At 43.2% G+C, this 21,920-nt stretch overlaps 1 protein-coding gene across 3 annotated transcripts; it reads right to left on the bottom strand.

Annotated features, from left to right (window-relative positions):
* Positions 1 to 1,611: 1,611 nt before the first annotated feature.
* Positions 1,612 to 19,351, bottom strand: LOC139554773 (CDC42 small effector protein 1-like). 3 transcript variants are annotated; one of them, XM_071367902.1, is made up of 5 exons: positions 19,076 to 19,351; positions 8,494 to 8,802; positions 5,553 to 5,657; positions 4,055 to 4,126; positions 1,612 to 3,702 (listed from the first exon to the last, which is right to left on the bottom strand). In XM_071367902.1, the coding sequence occupies exons 2-4, from the start codon at positions 8,674 to 8,676 to the stop codon at positions 4,058 to 4,060; spliced, it is 357 nt and encodes a 118-aa protein (XP_071224003.1). In that variant the 5' UTR covers positions 8,677 to 8,802; positions 19,076 to 19,351; the 3' UTR covers positions 1,612 to 3,702; positions 4,055 to 4,057. The 3 variants fall into 3 exon arrangements, with proteins under 3 accessions (XP_071224003.1, XP_071224005.1, XP_071224004.1); XM_071367904.1 differs by having other exon boundaries at positions 5,553 to 5,654; XM_071367903.1 differs by lacking the exon at positions 19,076 to 19,351 and adding an exon at positions 11,350 to 11,464.
* Between the last annotated feature and the right edge of the window lie 2,569 nt (positions 19,352 to 21,920).

Below are 21,920 nucleotides of genomic sequence, written 5' to 3'. Positions count from 1 at the left end.
AGGCCCGATCTGATCTGCCGGCGGCTTTTAGTGTAATCAAGAAGTACAATGGACCATAGATTTCCTTCATTCAGGCGATGGGCTTTTGCTGGGCTCTGCCAAGGACAGGCCCCATGTGTGTAGTGGTGTGTTTGCAGCCAAGGCCCAAAACTGTTGGCTATGCCCAATGTTTTATATAGAAACAGCATCCATTGTTAAAGAGGAAGTAGAGTGTTGAAGGTTTAATATCCTCTAAAAAAAAAAATACATTGAAGAGTGCCGGGCAAGAGAAGCTGAAAACCTTATGGTGAGGACAGGAGAGAAATCACTGAGCAAAACAAAACAAAAACTATTGTAGGGTAGGTTCCGTGTGGCTCAGTTGGTAGAGTATGGCGCTTGCGACGCCAGGGTTGTGGGTTCGAGTCCCTTGGGGAACCTGGAGAAGGGAAAAAAAGTATAAAAATGTATGCACTAACTACTGTAAGTCGCTCTGGATAGGAGCATATGTTAAAAAGTAAGTAGAATTGCTTGGCTGCAAAGAGATGCCAATATATAAAGGAGCAAATAAATATGTAAAGTAGCACACTAAGCAAAGGGATGTATGTGGTCTCCTTTTACATTCAGTCTCAGATGGTTCAGTTGGAAGTTTACAATGCCGTCAACATTCAGAAACGTTTAACGAACATTTCTAACCACATTTTGTCCGTCTTTATTAAACAAACTGGAAATAGTAAGTGATGATACTTGATGCTGCCCACTAATTTACTTTCAAGTGAAATGTATTTCTAGTCTGTAGAGATAAATTACAAATAGCTAACTACAGCCAGCCAGTTGTTTATCGAGTCATCCTTGCCCTGTGTCAAGTTCACGCTACAGTCAGTGCGAAGACAATAACTTCAGTCTTTTCCCACATTGTTTACACTGAACTACACCTACCACATTTTCAGTTTTTCCATGGGCACGTTCCCCCCCTCCCCAGTGAAGTAGGTAATGAATGTGTTATCCCGAGCTCTGCCCCATGGTTTGACTCTGGGCTGCTCACACAGATTAAAATCATTATTATGTTGTTGAGATTACTGTGGTCTCAGACAGCTGCTGGTAATAAAAGCACAAGATGTTGGAGGATGAGATGTGCGGAGGCTGGATGAAACCTCTCATAATAGTAAGTCTCTTCCTGAAACGTTGCACAGTGTGATTTGCTCTGGCTGTTGACTCAAATTGAAGTTGAAATTGAAGTTTCCGTGTTCATCGCAGCAAATGTAACCAAGGTTGATATCAAGTGATTCGTTTACAGATTTCTGCTGTCAATCTGGGTCTGAAGACTAATTAAACACTTGAAATGTTTGATTTCCCTGAACTCAAAGTATTGCTGACTTATCAAACTGGGTATAATTTGTCTGCATATTATTCCCTAAATCAGGGGTTCCCAAACTTTTCACTCAGGGCTACCCTCTTTCAGAATTGGGGAACATTTATTTTTCATATGCACTTGTGTATAAATAAGAATTTGTTCTTAACTGACTTGCCTGGTTAAATAAAAAAAGGTCAAATAAATAAATAAACCTCTGGAGGATGTGCCCCTTCAAAGTAAATGGCACTTTCAAGTAAACAAACACAAGAAACACACATGGATACATAAAATAGACTGTATTTTCAGGAGGGAAAAAGCCCAGAAGCGGAGAAAACACACAGATTTGCGGCAGTTGAAATACTTCCTCTACTATCACACATCTGTCCACATAGGATGACTGTGGAACACATGTGCAATTAAAACAAAAGAGGGAGACCCAGGAAAACAGTGCAACTGAAAAAGAAAGCACGTACATTGCATCCTGGAATCTCTTCAGTCAGAGATAAGAAATCTTTAAAAAAAAAAAAGAAAAAAAAGAACTTAAACTCAGCGCCACAGCTGACAAAAAAATGAGGATAGTTGTAAAACAAATAATAAAAATTACTCTCTCATACGGCAAGTGTTTGCCTGAACTGTGGTAGGCATGCTTCTAAATGTAATATTGAATACAATGACAACAGCAGGTCCATTTACCGGTAATGAGGCAAAATAACTTGATAAATTGAAAAAAAAACAGAAAGCAAAATCAGACATCACTTTCTCACCGTAGTATTATAGGCTTTGCCGTTTCCTCTAACCTGAACTGTAGATTGCCATTGAAACAGAAAGCCCATAAGGTCACCTTTCAGAATAGCTAAAAAGTGAACGAGCATGTCTCAGCTTAGACTGGCAGGGGCCAATTCTAAGACGAACACTGTGCAACAGGAGAACCAAGGCCAAGTTGCCATAGTTTGATACATTTGAGATGTTGGTGTCATAAACCTGCTGAACTAACAGTCCAGCTAGATGAGTTTTTAGATGAAGGCAAACGATCAAGATTAGTTACTGCATCTTACATTCAGCTTTCAAACGCTTACAAGTGGATTGCGCAAGAAGACTACTACCCCATACAAACTTGTTTAAAACGCCAAAAAGTGAGTCTATGGGACACTACAGAAGGTAATGGTTTTTATATTTTTTTGTCACGTACACCGGATAGGTGCAGTGAAATGTGTTGTTTTACAGGGTCAGCCATAGTACAGTGCCTATGAGCAAGGGACATCGATACATTTTTCACCTCGTCTGCTCGGGTATTTGAACCAGCGATCTTTCGGTTACTGCCCCAACGCTCTAACCACTGCTGGCTACCTGCCAGCGCTATCCAGTGTTCAGATGTGCTGGTGTTAAAGCACGCATGGTAAAAAAAAAAGCGCCTAATATATAAAGGCATAACTTTGGAAATAACACTTAAGGTAGAAGTATATATGAAAGGGTTGTCTATGAGAACCTTGGTGTGCATTTGTAAGGAAGACTGAGTGACTAATGGTGGAATGTGTGAGAAAGACTGGAAAACTTTAAGAATCCTCCACGTGAAACAGGCAAAGTGCCAAAACATTAGCAAAGTAGGCCTACAAGTGACCACTCCCACCCTGTATGTCTACAGTGCTGCTAAGATTGGATCTTAAACTACTCCAGACAAGTAGCGGGTGGAGCCAGGGGTGATGCCACATCCTGCTTGTCAGTTGAGCAACTTTGCTTCCAAAACCTAAATAACAATTTGACCACTGCACTTTAGCAATACATATGAAAACTGCCTGCTTGTCATGGCACTATAGGAAACAGATGGGCTCAGTTTCCACCATTCACTACTTATAAGGCATTATAATCATTACAGACAACACTTTTAAAAGGGCACAAAAGCACGCCACTTCGTGTCAAGAACAAAGAAAACTTTTGCTTGCGTTATTGAAAGAGCAGTATCACACTTGTGAGACGCTCTTGTTGGTGAAATATGAAATGTTCGGACAATCCCTTGCTTGAGACAGAGGCAAATGGGAAAATCTGTATCCGCCAGCAGCCTGAAGTGTAACAAATACCTACGAAAAGCCCACACACAGTCCCGTCCAGTCCCCAGTGCTGAGTGAGAATCCAGGGTACTTTCCCGCTTCAAGGCAAGAGTCATGTTCCATTCGAAACTGGATGATGGGGGATGAAAGGGATTCTGGGAAATTAAGTCTTCTTTTTTTATTTTTTTATTTATTGTGCCATTTGCGGTGGTCATTGTGGGCCTAAGTGCAATATGCAGAGTTGGTCCATGAAAGTTGGCTTGAGGCTGGGTCCGAGGAAAGGGGAAATGAGGAGCTCACGTCGATTCCTTGGATTGGTCCATATGTCTGAAACCGCAAACAAAACATTGTCATTGGAGAGCAGTAGTTTCTGAATAAAAAGTAACACTGAAGAATATCTTCAGATACAATTATTTTTTTTTAAAAATACTTAAATCCACAGAGTATGCAGTCAGGTGTTTAAAAAAAGTTTTACAAGAACTCAGGCTAGTAGTTCATCGTCGTCATTTGGAAGAACAAAAGATTGGGATATTAATGGATGGCTCTCCCTTTCATACTGCTTGACAAACAATTCCCCAATCTAAAATAAACTAATTAAGATGAACACTTTCAGCTGGACATATTTATTTAACCCCTAAAACAGTATGATCTAAAGAGTGAGTATATAGATGGTACTTACTGGCTATAAGAGGCTGCTTCTGCCATTGGTGCTGGGTCCTTTGGACCTCATCTGTTCCTGGACTGACCCTGACTGCATGGGGGACAAGAGCAACATGGCAGTCACACTAACATCACTCCCTGGTAGAGTTATGTCAAATACAGTGGAGCGTCAACCAGCAAGAACAGAGGACATTGACAAGATTACCCGTTTTCTGGTATTATGGACCAGTCAGTGTTATTAAAGATACCTTGAGTCATTCCACCTGCAGCTGGATTATACAACGAAAACTGTGGTTGCTAAGTAAGTGCCCTTTGCTCACTCACAAATGGTGTGACATGTTGATATTTCATATGCCGAATGGGAACACGCTGTAGCCCTACAATCCCTAGCGGTTGATGGATAAACTAGAGGTGGGTATGTGGAAACGCTAACTAACTTGGCAACATTAGAACACTGTGCATGAAAACTCAAAACAGACCTGTAGTCGGGATACTGACGGCGCAGAAGGAGAGGCAGTGTCAAGATTACACAGACAGACGTTTCGTAATGGTGTTATGGAATAGTGTTACGTAATAATTCTGCTTAAACAAAAAAGGCAGCAGTGTTTGTATACCACGCCTATTTACACTGTTCCAGTGAATTGACTCCAATTAATGGGCTTTGTATCATTATAAGGGTTAGTCACCGGCTTAGTGTAAACACAAAACGTATACGTCTCATTCGGCATTAAAGCTCATTAAGGTTGTCAATGCTAAGTAAACAAGACTTGATCACTGGTGCGTTTACTTGGTTTTCAGTGGGATGTCTGAGTTCCCCTTTAACAGGCACAGAAAGGAGCTCTTGTTTTAGGTTGCTGTGCTAGATGATTGGGGGAATCCTCTACCAGCGTTGCAGGACACAGAGGGGGCCTTTCATTTAGCAGCCAAGGCCTTCCCAGCTGTGTCCCCTGTCACTGTCCCTTCTCTGTGTGCCCTCTGGAATCACTCCCAGGGAGGGAAGAGGGACTGAGCAACAGGGTGTAGGGAACATCATGAAGTGGTAGGGAGGGGGTCCATTTCAGTGTTTCACAGGACCACTTCCACAGGCTGAGCCTTGTTCAAAAGTGAGGCTGCAGGTGGCTGGCTGGCGATGGGCCAGTTAGCCAACGAATGGGGGTGGGACTAGTGTAGCAGTTCATGTATGAAAGCATCAGTGTTTTTGTATAAATTTTTGTCCAAAGAAAACCTCTGGACAATACCAATTCCCTGGTTTTATAGGTTATATTATATTATATTTTACGCAATATCTTCCAGACTTGATCCAAGTGTTGAAATAACAGTTTAAAAAAATGAATTTGACATGCAATGCAAGTATAACGCAAAGACCAAATAATAGTACTCACTATGAGCAGCCCAACAACAATTGTCAGAGATTTATCTGTCAAGATTACAGACTGACCTATCATTCTTCTAAAACACTGATTACAAAATGTGTAAAAGGATGGTCTTTATGAAAGTAGCCAAAACCTTCTACATACCGGCGGCAAACCTTCCGCCATCTCCCCAGAGCCAATGTGTGTGAGGTGCATAAAGTTCGTCGGCTCTCCGATCATGCTGCAGTCAATCTTCCTCCTCTTCTTCTTCTGAAACAAATGCAAAACGTCAGAGGTCAGTGGCCAGTGACCTATAGTAATTAAAATATGGCGAGGCAACTGCATAGCACAGCAGCTGTGCAACCAAAAATGAAAGCGAAATTAGATTTTAATTCAGAAGATGCTCTAAAATTACAACATAAACATGCACTTAATCGAACTATGATCGACATTTTGTCTCCAAATAAGCAGCTTATATTATTAGAGACACAGGAGAGGAATGCTTATTTGGTTATAGGTGTAAACCATGAGGTGGTCTATTGATCATGGGATGAAATACTATAGAACAAACAGAAGTTGATGCTGGAGAGTAAACAATGTCAAAAAATCCTCTGTGAAAAAAAAACTTGCAGAAGTAGTCAAGTAGAGGATTTTTAATAAAAAACTAAAAAAATGTGATGGCTTAGAATAATAAATAAAATGTTCTTGCTATGCATAAGCCATAAAAAAACGAAGGCTTTTTAATTGTCCACTCTATTGTTAGTTGATCATCTCCTGATGCAGGCTGGCAGATGCCATTGACCAGCATATAGACCTTAAGCCATTTTAAGTGTTACATAAGCAACTTTGACCGATGCTTACATCTAAACAAAAACGTGCTGCTGACCAAACGTTGAACCCTGTATCCTATGAGCTAGTCATGTAACAAAAACAAGGTAGACCACTGTATGCGTCTTCTCTTCTTGACGTCATCTTGAATTCGGAGGATCTGTTGGAGCATGCCTACATACCCAATGAATCAGGCATCTTACCGACCATTCTTGTTGCTACATTGGCATGACAGAGGAAAGCAGTCATTCCCACAGACTCGGAAAGACAACCTCATGACCATTTCAGCAGGCATATTGAATCAGTGAACACCTAGCAACGTAAGATGCCAGGAATTGAACTCAAACAACATATGCGACCAAATAAGGTAACCCTATACTTTTCTTGGCTCTATTGACATTGACGATCAAGTAGGAGCCTCACTGTGTAGACCAACTTCCGAGTATCAATACGGCAATCGATTAAAACTTAAAACACTTTGCTGTTTGGTACTTCAGTCCAAACAGCCCTTGAAAACATTAAAAAAGGCATACCAAACCTAACCAAATGCCCAGCTGGTTGGCATCCACTCAAGTGGCAGCCATGAGTCATACCAAATTCAGAAATAAGCCCGCACTATAATGTTGCTTAATGGGAGGTATACTATCCAGTGGCTGATTGATGGAAAGTCTAGCTAATTGGTCAGCTGCGTGTGCTGCAAAAGAGAAACCGTCGCTTAGCAACTTATTTTAGGAGGCCTTCAGTGTGTGTAATAGCAACCATTTGGCATAGCCTGTGCTTAGAAAAGTGGGTAGCAATTACATGACTGACATACAGGAAGTTAGGCAGACCCAACATCTCATGAGAGCATCAGTAAGAAGGGTCGCAATACAGTAATATTCAAAAAAAATGACATGCCACACAAGCCCCTATTCTCTCGAAACAGTTCCACCATGTAAATCCTTGCATGTATTTATTTAAAGCGGCATAACTGTACAGTCCTCCCTCAACAATAGAACACAGGCCCTAAAAATAAATAAGAAAAGAGGAAGGGAAAAAGCCATCCCACGGGACAGTGGCCCAGTCCCCTTCCTTTCTCCTGGGCCCAGTCCCCTTCCCCTCTCCTGGGCCCAGTCCCCTTCCCCTCTCCTGGGCCCCCGGGTTCATTGTTGACGAGTGGGAACGGATGGACACAACCCGCCGTTACGCAACTCTCCCTGCAAAATCTGGGCCAGGAAAGGGTGCCGCCCTGAGGTCAAGGGTCAGCAGTCGCTTCTGGAGAGCTAAAGGGAAGTTCTTCCACTCTCCGGCGAAACACTGATATGTTCGGTCATCAAAAAGGACCTCTATTCACCCCTGTAATGCTCGCCAGGATTCCATGAAATGTTTTGCTTTGAAACACCTGACGACGCTAAGCTACTCTCGGTCCAGGCATTATAGTTCCCTGGACAGATCGATTCAGTCGTTAGCGCCATTAAATCAACATCAGACTAGAATGTAAGATAGTAAGGACATGTTTTCAATACAGTCCGTCCCCATATTGTGATGCTTACATTACTGTTTGACGCAACTATGCACGGTCAAAGTTATAAATATGGGTCACATGGTCAGTGAATATTAATGACTGGCATTCACCCTAAGTATAGTGCGCGTGAAATAACAAATCAAAAGATGGCACTCTCAAGATATCGCTCATGATGTGGATGCCTCTAAACTGCAAGCTATAAAACCCCCGTTTAAAGATATCAGCCTGTAAGTGAATGCAGATGGAGTCTGAAAAACACCATAAATACATTGGCCTTTGCCAACAGATTTATTGGACTTTGATGCATTTAAAAAGGGTCCCTCGTAACATCGTGGCGTAAAAAAATAATGGGTAAATAGATCGTTGGGGAGTGTTTCACTTTTGGCTGTTCTAAGCATGCATTTAGGACTCCCTTGATTGGGCCTCTGTACCTATCAATAAAACTCTGATAACTGTGTGTTGAATGCAACAGCCAAAAACACTAAGTTCTTGTGTGTGGTCAGAGTAAGCATGCTTGGCTGCCTGGGATGCCCAAACCTTGCCTTTGGCTACAAGAGACTTGCCAGGGACCTCTAACAACCTCTTTGGAACTTGGCAAGAGAGGGTTGAATAGAATTGGCCAGGATCTAATATAGCGCAAGCTTGGGGAGTAAACTTCATAGTCAAATACATCTATTAGATGAGGAATTTTGTGAAACCTGACAAAGAACGTTAGAGTAGTGGGTATTTTATACCTCTACATGAGTAAATAAGGGGCAGCTGGCCCAGACTCACCGGTGGGGGTTTGGCCACCACGCAGCAGCCCATCTTGTGCCAGAACTCGCTCATTCCTGGGCTCCGCCGGTTCTGCCGGTTCAGCGCCCTGCTCTCTGTCGCCACCCTGCAGGCTGGTGAAGACAGGTAGCCTCTGTGACCCTCAATCTTGGGATAGTCCTGATGCATCCAGATCCCTTGCATCAGATAGCCAAAGTTGGTCAATCCCCAAACCCTCCGCCCCAAAGGTCAGGTCCTGATTCGCTCAAGCCTCCCGGTGTCTTGATCCTTCTTCGGTATCCAGTCAGATTAAAGTCCGTAGGGTTTAATCTGTTGAGACAGGAGTTTATTAAAAATAATAGCCAATGTAATGTGAACATAGTCCTACTAGTTGTTCATTTTATTTTTAGCCAACATATTACTGCAAGCCTAACCCCCTAAGGTAGCAAATCAAATGTATTTATGAAGCCCTTCTTACATCAGCTGATATCTCAAAATGCTGTACAGAAATCCAGCCTAAAACCCCAAAGCGCAAGCGATGCAGGTGTAGCAGCATACTTCTTACTGGATTCTGCCCAAACCAGCATCTTGTCTTGAACAGTGTTTTGCTTGCACTGTTTTAAAATGTTGCAATTCTTCGTGAGTAAGTCTGCTTCATGAGTGCCGATGATGACACATTGACTCACATTGCCCCGTCCCCCAGTTCTAAGACTCAAGGGTTTGTGGTCTGACCACAGTCACCCCATCTTCTGTTCCAAGTTCCGACATAACGGAAGGTTTGATCAGACACGGATGGCCACACAAACATGCATAACACGTCTAACACATAGCTTTACAAACAAGTGACAAGCACATTAGACATGAGAAAGTCATTCCAAGGGTGAAAAAACATCTGCAACAGCAATGACCAAGCATCCTCCTTTCGCCTCTAGGTTGTTCTCATCTCGTCCCAGTTCCAGCCTTGCTAAGTCACACGAAGAAGCCAAAATGATAACACTCTGGAGCACCATCTCTGAAGCTATTTATATGACCTCTTTGCAGTGTGAAAGAAAGTTCTGCCAAGAACATTTCTGCCTTCATAAAGTTTGGTTTATACTACTTAGTGTCGTCTTTGGTTTATCGCCATGCTTTTAAGGTTGTCACTGATGAGCCGTTAAGGCAAATTAGAGCTGCGGCTTTTTGGTATTTTTTATTAGGATCCCCATTATCTGTTGCGAATGCAGCAGCTACTCTTCCTAAGATCCACACAAAAACATGAAACAGAACATTAATAGACAAGAACAGCTCAAAGACAGAACTACAAATTAAATGTTTTCTTTTTAAACAGCCTACATATCAACACATTCACATAAAACATCTAGGTCAAATAGGGGAGAGTAGCGGCGCCGTGGTTACCGCCAGGTTGTTTCCCACTACAGTGCTTGGACTTTAGTTTACTTTGGGCCCGCTGCCGATCGTTTGATTAAACTTTTCATAATGACATGGCTCTCCTCCAGCTCCGCTATATCGTGCCCAGAGGCTGTGTGAGGAAACTGTTTAGGAATGTGTGTGGTGGAGTCGCTCTCACACACCTTTTCACAAGAACAAGGTCAAGCCTATGCTCTCTCAAACCCGTTACAAAAATACTGTAGAAATAACCTCCTTAAGACGTTAAAATTAGCACATAGCTGTTATTTTCCAGAACTAAGTAAGAGTAAACCTAAAGGCACCACACAGAGTGGGTCACTTGATAGCACAAGCAGATTGCTGGCATTTGAGCATCACAGCGGTTTTAACAGGTAAGCTACCAGCCTGACACACTCACTATATAGTTCCCTTACTAAAGGCTATTTGGTTAACAGTCATCAGGGCAGTCAGAGAGCTAGTAGACTGGTGTACGGTAAAGACATCAGGGTTGTAAGACGGGCTGGTCAGTGGGTGTAGAGACGATTCTCATGCCCCATGGCTTACTGGGATGAAGTGGAAGTCTGTACACAGACTTATGACGATATAAGGGGTGTGGATGGATGGCAAGGCAGGCAGGCAGTGCCAAAAACACTGGCCCATCATTACGTCACAAAGGCCAGGCCTTACAGGCTGGCACAAGTCAAATAGGACACAGGCGTCTGTAGAGTTGAGCCACTAGCCGAGCCAGCCTTGCTCAGGCAAAGTCTGGGTCTAACTTCTCTCCGCGTTGACCTCTTACCGTTTCACCCCAGAGCAGGTACACTTAAAAAAGGGATTATAGTGAGGACACACAGCAGTGTGAGAACACAGTACTCGGAAAGAGGGCTAGAACTGTCTTCAGGACAGCACTGGGGCTCGGAATATCTCCTGTGGTACACTATTTAGAGGAGAGTAACCTCATGACCAAGTTCCCCATGATTCATAGCACAAAAAAAAGAACAGAGGGTGGGGGTAGGGACAGACTAGGGGCAGTTGAAATACTTGTCCGGTGAGGTAAGGATTAACGGAAACTCCCGCTTTGGGCTCATCTGGTCTCTGACGCCATGCTCATCATCTTGTAGGAATAAACCGGCTTTCCAGAGACCTGGGGCAGTCTCTCTCGAATTTGAGGTTTCCCCTGAAGAGCAACGAACGATGAGCAAAACGAACCCTCTTCAGAAGAGTGACAGTCCAGTTGTTGAATTACTACTGGAGACTCATCTGTTGAAGTGCTGGAAAGACCTTGATAAGATGGTGCTATATTTTGCATATCTTCTTAGGCCACAGCTGTTTATTTGTTCAACTACTACAGGCTACCCCGTGGGAACAGGGAAGAATCGCTCTGGTTCCCCAACAGGGATTTTTTCCCCACCCAACTTTTTGTCTTATTATTAAAATGGGCAAGGTGGTTCCTCAGACAGTACAAAAAAGGTTGACAGTTTAATAGCTCACCCTGTCAGGATCCCTTGAGACAACACCTCTTCTTTGTGCCAAAACCATCCAGCAACCTTCTTTGGATGCATGTGTATCTTTGCATCGACAGAGTGAGAACTCACAAGTTTGTATATTGCCAACACAAATAATGGAATCCTCCTGCCCTCACTCACTGGACTCCTGTATCCGTCCAGATTTCACATGATCCTCAGTGCTGCTGAGGCTTCCCTGTTATCTATGCTGAACAGGCAGAAAAGCCAAAACAAGAAGGATGACAAAGAAGAACTGTGAGACTAACCTTATTCAAACACCACAATGTAGCTACAAGTAGCAGACAGCATGTGATGCATCATGAGTCCAATTGTCAGGTTTGTTACCTAACCCAGCTTTTCTTCTCTTGAAGGGGGGGAATTTATAAAAATGTATCTTCAAGACGATATGTTTTTATACAAGGCATCAACTTGACCATTCTAAGGCAGTTAGCAAAACGTATTGTCTCAACATGTGTTTGTTAATTTCATATCCCCATGGGTAGGCTGACAGTGACGACACTTCCTGCTAACTCACCAAACACTGACGTGGCTAAAAATTCCATAGACATGCTAACAGACTCCCCCTGTAAGAGATGTGGCAAAACACATTTCATTGCAGCCCTCTTTTCCAAATAGCCAGAATGAACAGCACATGTATATAAAACATCCACGGCTACCATCATAGAGGTTGCATTTGAAAGACATAATGGCTATAACTTACTGGGATTTATGAATTGAGAAGCAACACAGACAAGAGGTAATGTGATCAGAGATATTGATGAAAATGACGTTCAACCCTGACTAAAGACCAGCTCACAGACGCTCATACAACCCACCAAAGCACCCCCCCCCCCCCCCCCACACACAAAATATAATAATTTCCATGGAAGTCTCCCTGTTGACATGGACTCATAATACCAAGCCCTGTTCCCTCAAAAGGACAAGGTGCCGGGTCGCACTATAGACAAGACAACGCCTCTGACCTAGACTAGTAGAGAGTAACCTAACGTGATGCCCAATTAATAGAGCCAGATCTAACAGCATTATTATATGTGAGCTGGAAAAGATAGTGGAACCTTAAGATTCGTACACTGGTTGTTATCCTTGCATCTCAAAATCATTCAATGAGATCGTTCAGCAACAACAATGTTGAGATTAAGATGTTCTGATACCCTTGTTAGAGGTTTTAACGAGGCAAGCTGCAGTCGAAACAATAAACAAAGCGTTTCACCGCCACGGTTTCTGTAAAAGGCGGAGGGGTGGGGCTGAAGAAGTGTAACCACTCAAATTCATACGCGGAGCATCCATGACATCAACATCATAGTTTTAGCTGTGTTTTAAAAAGGCTATACAGCATTTGTTTACATTTACTTAGTTTACAAACATTGGAGTAAAACAAGCTTATATTTTGGGTTCTAATGTGGTACAATAGTTGAACTAAGCTCATGAGATATTTAGAAGTTATATTCCTCAAGAATCAATGGGTACATATCCAAAAATGTATGTAGCAACTGCAGAGTGCCCCCCTCAATGGTCACAGTTATTCAATGACATGCTCAATAGTTACACACCTATACTATAATCCTTTGTTTGCTAATGCAATAGTCCTGCAAGCTACCTACCTATCAACTGGGTGAAATCTTGGATGTGGGTCAGTGGCTCACTGTTAAAAGGCGAGAGGAAAAGGAGGGGAGTGGTCTCTAACGCAGGAATTACAATGAGGCCTTTTCATGGGATCTGGTTTAAAAAAATACTTTACAACTGGTTAATGGCACATTTAAAAATTGCAGACACAAGGGTGGCGCAGTGGTCTAGGGCACTGCATCGCAGCGCTAGCTGTGCCACCAGAGACTCTGGGTTCGCGCCCAGGCTCTGTCGCAGCCGGCCGCGACCGGGAGGTCCGTAGGGCGACGCACAATTGGCCTAGCGTCGTCCGGGTTAGGCCGGTAGGGATATCCTTGTCTCATCGCGCACCAGCGACTCCTGTGGCGGGCCGGGTGCAGTGCGCGCTAACCAAGGTAGCTAGGAGACCACTGTTTCCTCCGACACATTGGTGCGGCTGGCTTCCGGGTTGGAGGCGCGCTGTGTTAAGAAGCAGTGCAGCTTGGTTGGGTTGTGTTTGAGGACGCATGGCTTTCGACCTTCGTCTCTCCCGAGCACGTACGGGAGTTGTAGCGATGAGACAAGATAGTAATTACTAACAATTGGTGAGAAAAGGGGGTTAAAAAAAACTAACATTGCAGACATCAGTTGTCAAGCAACAGCTTGAGGACAACATAGATCTTTCACGGAATCCAGTGCACTGCCATCCACGATTTGATGAATGGTTCAGGTGTTTAGAATTGTATTGGAACTGAGGTCTTTAGTACGGTTGCGTTAAATCGAGAAAAGCATCAGTGTAGTGATTCCTGCCTGGCATTAGATGAAAAGCAGGTAGGCCTACATTTATATAGTTGGTGAAGATAGGTCTCTTCAAAATCAAGTTATTCAGATGTTTTCAGGTCTGAGAGGTCTAGTGTCCATTTTCCACATCATCTGTTGTGTGCAACTACGCATCAATCCCAAATTAAAATGGGGAAGAGAACCATTAGTCCATAACAGGAGTTTACATAGTGTCCTGTGCTCCCAGAATGACTTACAGGTAGGCTTACTGAAATAGGTCTCCAAAGTGACTCTCCTCATGAAAGATTAAGTATGGTCAATGTATACATGGACCTTTTGCTTACAGTATAGGAACCTCTCTTCACCCCCACTACTTAGGTCACTAATGTGGCAGTGTACACTGGGGTGTCCTTTAAAAGAAAGAAATTAATAAAGATTAAAGTTGCTCCTATCCACAACAAGTACAAAGTAAAATGTACAGGAAAGAACGCAGTTAATGTCACAATGGGATTCGACACTTCCATGACTCAATACAGCTAGTTTGACATTTCCTGCTATCTTTATCGGAATTATCAACCCCCCTGCGTGTCACGGGTCATAGGTTACTCCACAGAGTTCCACACTAGCAGGGGTAAAGTACACTCCCCACATGCCAGGCTCAGCTGCACATGTTGGCTGTTCTAACCACCTCAGACATGAACTGAAAACCCTAACAAACTAAAAGATAGAATTCCCCTGGCCCTGCACACATACAGTACCAGTCAAAAGTTTGGACACACCCACTCATTCAAGGGTTTTTCTTTAAAACTATGAAATAACATTTATGGAATCATGTAGTAACCAAAAAAAGTGTTATATAAAATATATGTAGAATTTTTTTTTTTTGGGGGTGTGTATTGTTAGATAACTTCACTGTTGAAGCTAGGAACACAAGCATTTCGCTACACCCGCGATAACATCTGCTAAATGTGTATGCGACCAATAACATTTTATTCAATCCCCTCCTGTATCAAAATCCCTGCTGCCTCAATTGTTTTGTGTGTCCCAATTTAATTATTATTCATTTATTTTTTGTTTAATCCTTGGCTTACAATGCTCGCGCCACTGCGGAAATCAAATGAATCTAATTTACCACCCAACCCTAAGGTAAACTAGAGATCTGAGAAAGAGTAAAACGCTGAGAATAAACATGGCTTGATGAAGAGATTTTTACAGGATGGGATGGGTTTCTCATATTGGCACGATGCGTAGGGTGTTTACCTTTCACTCCAGCAACCCAGGTTGGCTTCCTTGCCCAGGCGTTGCTACATTGGTGTCAGAAATGGGATGGCGGCTGTGAGGCCATCAGAACGCACGGCCCAGACTTGTGAGTATTTAAAGCACAGGGGGGGACGTAGAAGTGAGGAACATTTGGGGTTCTGAATGAAAGTTGAAAATAAATCATAGACGTCTATGATTGGTTCAGATTTGGTCCGGGCCAAAAACCTACGTCTGTTGAAATCAAGGCCGTTCTGGAACGCACCAAATCTGAACCAAACAGACTGCAAAAAAAAAAAAAGAAGTTAGTGCATGCTTACTAAGGTGTAGCCTACAGTGTTGCCTGAAATTTTATGAATGCCCATCTGTGGTAAGCCTAACATTTGTAATACACAAAAAGACTTCCGATCTGGACAGAACCAAAAATAGCCATCCAAAAGATGTCGGCTTGTGCTTACTGGGGTGTAGCCTACCATGTCGCTGGCAATGGAATTTTATGAATGCCCATCCAAGTGGTAGGTCCACCATTTGTGAAACAGGCCGTTGCATTGGCTTTATTAGTCCTGATTCCTGTGACTAATCAATTTAGCTATTCAAGTCCTGAATACAGGGTTTCTATACAGCACTTTGAGATATCAGCTGATGTAAGGGCTATATAAATACATTTGATTTGAATATCAGCTGCCCAACTTCAATAAGGAGTTATTGTGAGCCTATTTGCAATGCATTTACACAGCAGGAAAGGCAGAACAATTTTATTTTTCGCTATGATCAGCTTGTCAAGAGTTGACGGATAAAACTTGAGACCGCTGATCATGACAATGGGGTGAAACTCCTGGACAACAGTTGTGATTGTCTCTTTTACTTTGACCTGTCCTGTTTTTAGAATATGTTTTTTCTTAATATTACAGCAAATTTTTTATTTGATTGGGCGCCATTGAGGTTAAGCTATTTGATCAAAGAAACTTGCATGATGTAAAAAGTCTGTCTCATTACATTGCATCTCCAGCCTGTAGGCTACAGAAAAGGCCACACGCTTTCTACCATATCCTAATTCTGCTACATGATTTATGACAAAGAATTTCTTTGACTCACAGGGATGAGTCTCTCGAACAGCACCCTGGAGAGGCGCGCTGGGAATGGACAAGCAAAATATTTTGTGCCCCTGCCTTTGACAAAGTGGGCACTGATCATCACATGGCGGCATCAACGCTCACCTAAAAAGCTCTTATGCCACTGGTTGAGAGAAATTGCCACTGTTTCAGGGCAGAATTATGTGAAGTTGTGTTGTTGTTGGTGGTGCGTCTTGGTCAGTTTAGCTCAGAAAATGCCACCCTCATCAATCTGCCAACATAGGTGGTGCCTAACCCTGCCTAATGAGCGGGCCGGCCGTGGTGTATGGGGTTTTGTTTTCATGCCAGAGACCAGGGTTGGCTACAATATTATCAAGCTGAAGACCTCAACATTGAGGTTGGAGCACACAGTATTGAAGAGGAGCCAAATCCATCCCTGACCAATGGGCTTTCCCATAGAGGAGAAGCAACAGTCTGAGGGAGTACAAGACCATTTACAGTCTCATCCCAAAACTATGCCCTCCTGAAAATAGACCACAATGGCTTACTTTACCCAATGCATTCAACTGACTGAGCCACTGTCGCCAGCCTGACTTCCCTGAATGTTTTAGACCTCTAATTTGGATCTGCGAAAAAATAAGAAATCAAGTCATAAACAGGCTATGTAATTTGTCCAGCTCTCTCGTCTCTTAGAGGAAATGAATACACACAGTATCTTGAGGGAACATATTGTTATTACTTTAAAGTTTAAAAAAAGGTACACTAAAAAATATATACACATGTAAAGTGTTTGTCCCAGGTTTCTTGAACTGAAATAAAAGATCTCAGAAATGTACCATACGCACAAAAATAGTATTTATCTAAAATGTAGTGCATAAATTTGTTTACATCCCTGTTAGTGAGCATTATCCTTTGCCAAGATAATCAATCCACCTGATAGGTGTGGCATATCAAGAGGCTGATTAAACAGCATGATCATTACACAGGTGCACCTTGTGCCGGGGACAATAAAAGGTCACTCTAAAATGTGCAGTTTTGTCACACAACGGCACAGATGTTGAAGAAGCATGCAATTGGCATGCTGACTGCAGGAATGTCCACCAGAGCGGTTTGCTGATGTCAACGTTGTGAACAGTGTGCCGGTGTGGTTATGGTATGGGCAGGCATAAGATACGGAAAACGAACACAATTGCATTTTATTGATGGCAATTTGAATGGACAGAGATACCATGACGAGATCCTGAGGCCCATTGTCGTGCCATTCATCTGCCGCCATCACCTCATGTTTCAGCATGATAATGCATAGCCCCATGTTGCAAGGATCTGTACACAACTCCTGGAAGCTGAAAATGTCCCAGTTCTTCCATGGCCTGCATACTCACCAGACATGTCACCCATTGAGCATGTTGGGATGTTCTGGATCGACATGTATGACAGCGTTTTCCAGTTCCCGCCAATATCCAGCAACTTCACACAGCCATTGAAGAGGAGTGGGGCAACATTCCACAGGCCACAATCAACAGCCTGATCAAGTCTATGTGAAGGAGGTATGTGGTGCTGCATGAGGCAAATGGTGGTCACACCAGATACTGACTGGTTCTACTCGCCTACTTTTTTTTTTTAGGCATCTGTGACCAACAGATGCAAATCTGCATTCCCAGTCATGTGAAATCCATAGATTTTGGCCTAATGCATTTATTTCAAGTGACTGAAATCCTTATATGAACTGTAACTCAGTCAAATCTTTGAAATTGTTGCATGTTACGTTTATATTTTTGTTCAGTATATACACAACATAACATTTAATTAAACATGATAAAGAGAGGGCTTGAATTATTCCTGTCATTGGATGAAGACATCTTCTGTATGGGGGAGTTTTGTTAAGAGCCCTGACGCTGGGTCTGAACATTATCACGCATCCCTTGCGTTACTATTTTGGAAGGATAATGACTTCATCTTTCATGTCGGCTATAAATATATCTTTTTTAACTACATGTTCAATTGAGAAAACTTTACAGGGTTTGCGTTCCCACATGACCATATCTCCCAGGTTACAGCGAGTGTTTACAGAAGACAGTTAGTTAGCACAGGTGGTCCCTCTATCTAGCATGCTCTGAACACCTGTTTGTAACGCCGGGTTTTCCCCAAAATTGGTCCCTGGAACCCCCATAGTGCACGTTTTGGTTTTTGCCCTAGGACTATACAGCTGATTCAAATATCAACACGTTTTGAGTCAGCTGTGTAGTGGTTACAGCAAAAACCAAAACGTACACCGAGTTTGCGAAACGCTGGTGTAACTCTGACATACTGCCTGTTGCAACTGTATTAAAGCCGGTTAAAAACAGTGTTTATGTTACATTTGTGAAATTATTTTGGATGTGATATGAAAGTAAAGGGCTTCATGTTTCTAGAACCGTTTCACAATTGAGAAAAGATTCACTTCAGATTGAGTTTTTGGCTGCTAGAGCCAATCTACCTCTGAAAATAACACAATATCCTTTCGACCTTAAGTAGCAATGGTAGACACTTGGGCTAGCGGACTAAACTCCGCGGTTTATGAAGTGTCTGAACTTCAACACAGAGTTTAGTACGCTAATCTTGGGCTAGAACTACTCAAACAAGTGTTTGATTTACACCTGACAGATCACACTCCAGCAAGCCATTTCCAAGGGAATAGCCACAAAATACATTACATAGCCTACCTTTATGTAGCACGATAGGCTAAGCATTATTTAACCAAATAGTAATGACTTCGAGTTTGATAGAATCTGGTCGTTTCCTTTAAAGCATAAAACATTTAAATTAATCAATGTTGAAAATGTCAAAGTGCAGGGACATTTAGATTCTAGACAACGTAACACAATTGTCTCTGGGTTTGGCCAACTCTAAGCCTTCTCAGTAAGAGAAACATTGTAACAATGACCACGTACCCCCTTTCATTTACAGAATTAGCTAGTAAGCTAGCCTACATGAAGAAGAAAGTCTCAATAGCTAACTTACCTCCGTTCTTAAATGTACCCAAACAGTGTCGATATCCAGTAGCAAAATTATTCGCTGAATGCCTTTTCAAACACCAACGTATAGCACCAACCACACTTATGCTGATTCTCGTTTTTTGAGGTGTGGTTCTAAGTTGTTCAATCAGGAAATTGAAATGTTTTAAAATATTTTTTCAAAAGCTTATTTTGCCGGTAAAGTCAAACAGCACCCCTTATGGACATAGACGCGATTTGAAGTGAGATTAATTAAACCCCGCGTCATCATACAGTCAACACTGCCACCTACAGGGAAATTGCAGGTATAGACCTACTCTTAGTACGCAATCCAAGTTTCAAGTTTTTATGTCACATGCACAAGTACAGTGAAATGCCTTTCTTGCAAACTCAAAACCCAATGATGCAATAGCAGTGTATTACTAGGAGAATAAAAACACGAGAAATAAGAATATGAAATACACAATTACATAAGTAAGAATATTATATACAGGATTTAAAAAAAAAAGTCAGTTCCAATACCAAATTGACATGTACAGGGATACTGGAGTGATGGATGTAGATATATATAGGGGTAAGGGGACTATGCAACTGTATATAACATAAACAGAGTAGCAGCAGCTTGCATGTGAGTGGGTGTGTGGGTGTGTAGAGTCAGTATAAATGTATGTGCATATTATGTGTGAATGAGCAAATGGAGTGAGTACATGTGTGTCTAGTGCCCTGTGAGTGTGCATAGACAATGCAAACATTGAAATAAAATGTCAATAAAGATACAAGGTAAACTCAGTCCGTGTAGCTCTTTATCAACCGTATTGCTTGGGGATGGAAGCTGTTCAAGAGCCTCTTGGTGTCAGAATTGATGCACTGGTACCTTTTGTCGTGTGGTAGCAGAGAAAATAGTCTATGGCTTGGGTGGTTGGGGACGATTTTCCGGGCCTTCTTTTCATACCGCCTGATATAGAGGTCCTGGATGGCAGGGAGCTCGGCCCCAGTGATGTACTGGGCTGTCCGCACAACCCTCTGTAGCGCAATGCGATCGAAGGCAGTGCTATTGCCATACCAAGCAGTAATGCAGCCAGTCAATACGCTCTCAATGGTACAGCTGTAGAACCTTTTCAGGATTTGAGGGTCCATGCCAAACTTTTTCAACCTACAGAGGAGGAAGAGGGACTGTTGCACCTTCTTCACGACTTTGCGTGTGTGTTTGGACCATTTTAAGTCTTTTGTGATTTGGACACAGAGGAACTTGAAGCTGTCTACCTGCTCCACTGCGAGCTTGATAATGGTGTTGGAGTCGTACATGGCCACACAGTCGTGGATGAATAGGGAGTACATGATGGGACTAAGCACACACCCCTGTGGGGCCCCTGTGTTAAGCGTCAGCGCGCTGGAGGGGATGTTGATAACCCCTCTGATAACCAGGTGGTGAATCGCATCTCTGCATGTCTGGCAGACATATCAGTGTGGATGACGGATCACCACCTCAAGCTGAACCTCGGCAAGACGGAGCTGCTCTTCCTCCCGGGGAAGGACTGCCCGTTCCATGATCTCGCCATCATGGTTGACAACTCCATTGTGTCCTCCTCCCAGAGTGCTAAGAACCTTGGCGTGATCCTGGACAACACCCTGTCGTTCTCAACTAACATCAAGGCGGTGACCCGTTCCTGTAGGTTCATGCTCTACAACATTCGCAGAGTACGACCCTGCCTCACGCAGGAAGCGGCGCAGGTCCTAATCCAGGCACTTGTCATCTCCCGTCTGGATTACTGCAACTCCCTGTTGGCTGGGCTCCCTGCCTGTGCCATTAAACCCCTACAACTCATCCAGAACGCCGCAGCCCGTCTGGTGTTCAACTTTCCCAAGTTCTCTCACGTCACCCCGCTCCTCCGCTCTCTCCACTGGCTTCCAGTTGAAGCTCGCATCCGCTACAAGACCATGGTGCTTGCCTACGGAGCTGTGAGGGGAACGGCACCTCCGTACCTTCAGGCTCTGATCAGGCCCTACACCCAAACAAGGGCACTGCGTTCATCCACCTCTGGCCTGCTCGCCTCCCTACCTCTGAGGAAGTACAGTTCCCGCTCAGCCCAGTCAAAACTGTTCGCTGCTCTGGCACCCCAATGGTGGAACAAACTCCCTCACGACGCCAGGTCAGCGGAGTCAATCACCACCTTCCGGAGACACCTGAAACCCCACCTCTTTAAGGAATACCTAGGATAGGATAAAGTAATCCTTCTAACCCCCCCCCCCCTTAAAAGAGTTAGATGCACTATTGTAAAGTGGTTGTTCCACTGGATATCATAAGGTGAATGCACCAATTTGTAAGTCGCTCTGGATAAGAGCGTCTGCTAAATGACTTAAATGTAAATGTAAATGTTGCCAACCCTCACCACCTGGGGTTGGCCTGTCAGGAACCAAAGTCCTAAGCTTGGTGGCGAGCTTGGAGGGGATAATGGTGTTGAATACTGTAGTCAATAAACAGCATTCTCACAATAGGTATTCCTCCTATCTGGGTGTGCGAGGGCAGTGTGGAGAACAATTGAGATTGCATCGTCTATGGATCTGTTGGGGCAGTATGCAAATTAGAGTGGGTCTAGGGTGGCTGGGATGGTGGAGTTAATGTGTGCCATAACCGGCCTCTCAAAGCACTTCATGATTACAGAAGTGAGTGCTACAGGGCGGTAATCATTGTGGCAAGATGCCTTGGCGTTCTTAGGAACAGGAATGATTGTGGTCATCTTAAAACATGTGGGGATTACAGACTGGGACAAGGAGAGGTTGAACATTACTGTGAATATGCCTGTCAGCCGTTCTGCGTTGGGGCAATCTCCCCCAAAACATTTTTATCCATG

The sequence above is a fragment of the Salvelinus alpinus genome, chromosome 26 (genome assembly GCF_045679555.1).
Source record: "Salvelinus alpinus chromosome 26, SLU_Salpinus.1, whole genome shotgun sequence".
Taxonomy (NCBI): Eukaryota; Metazoa; Chordata; class Actinopteri; order Salmoniformes; family Salmonidae; genus Salvelinus; species Salvelinus alpinus.
This window is presented reverse-complemented; position numbering and strand designations above follow the sequence as displayed.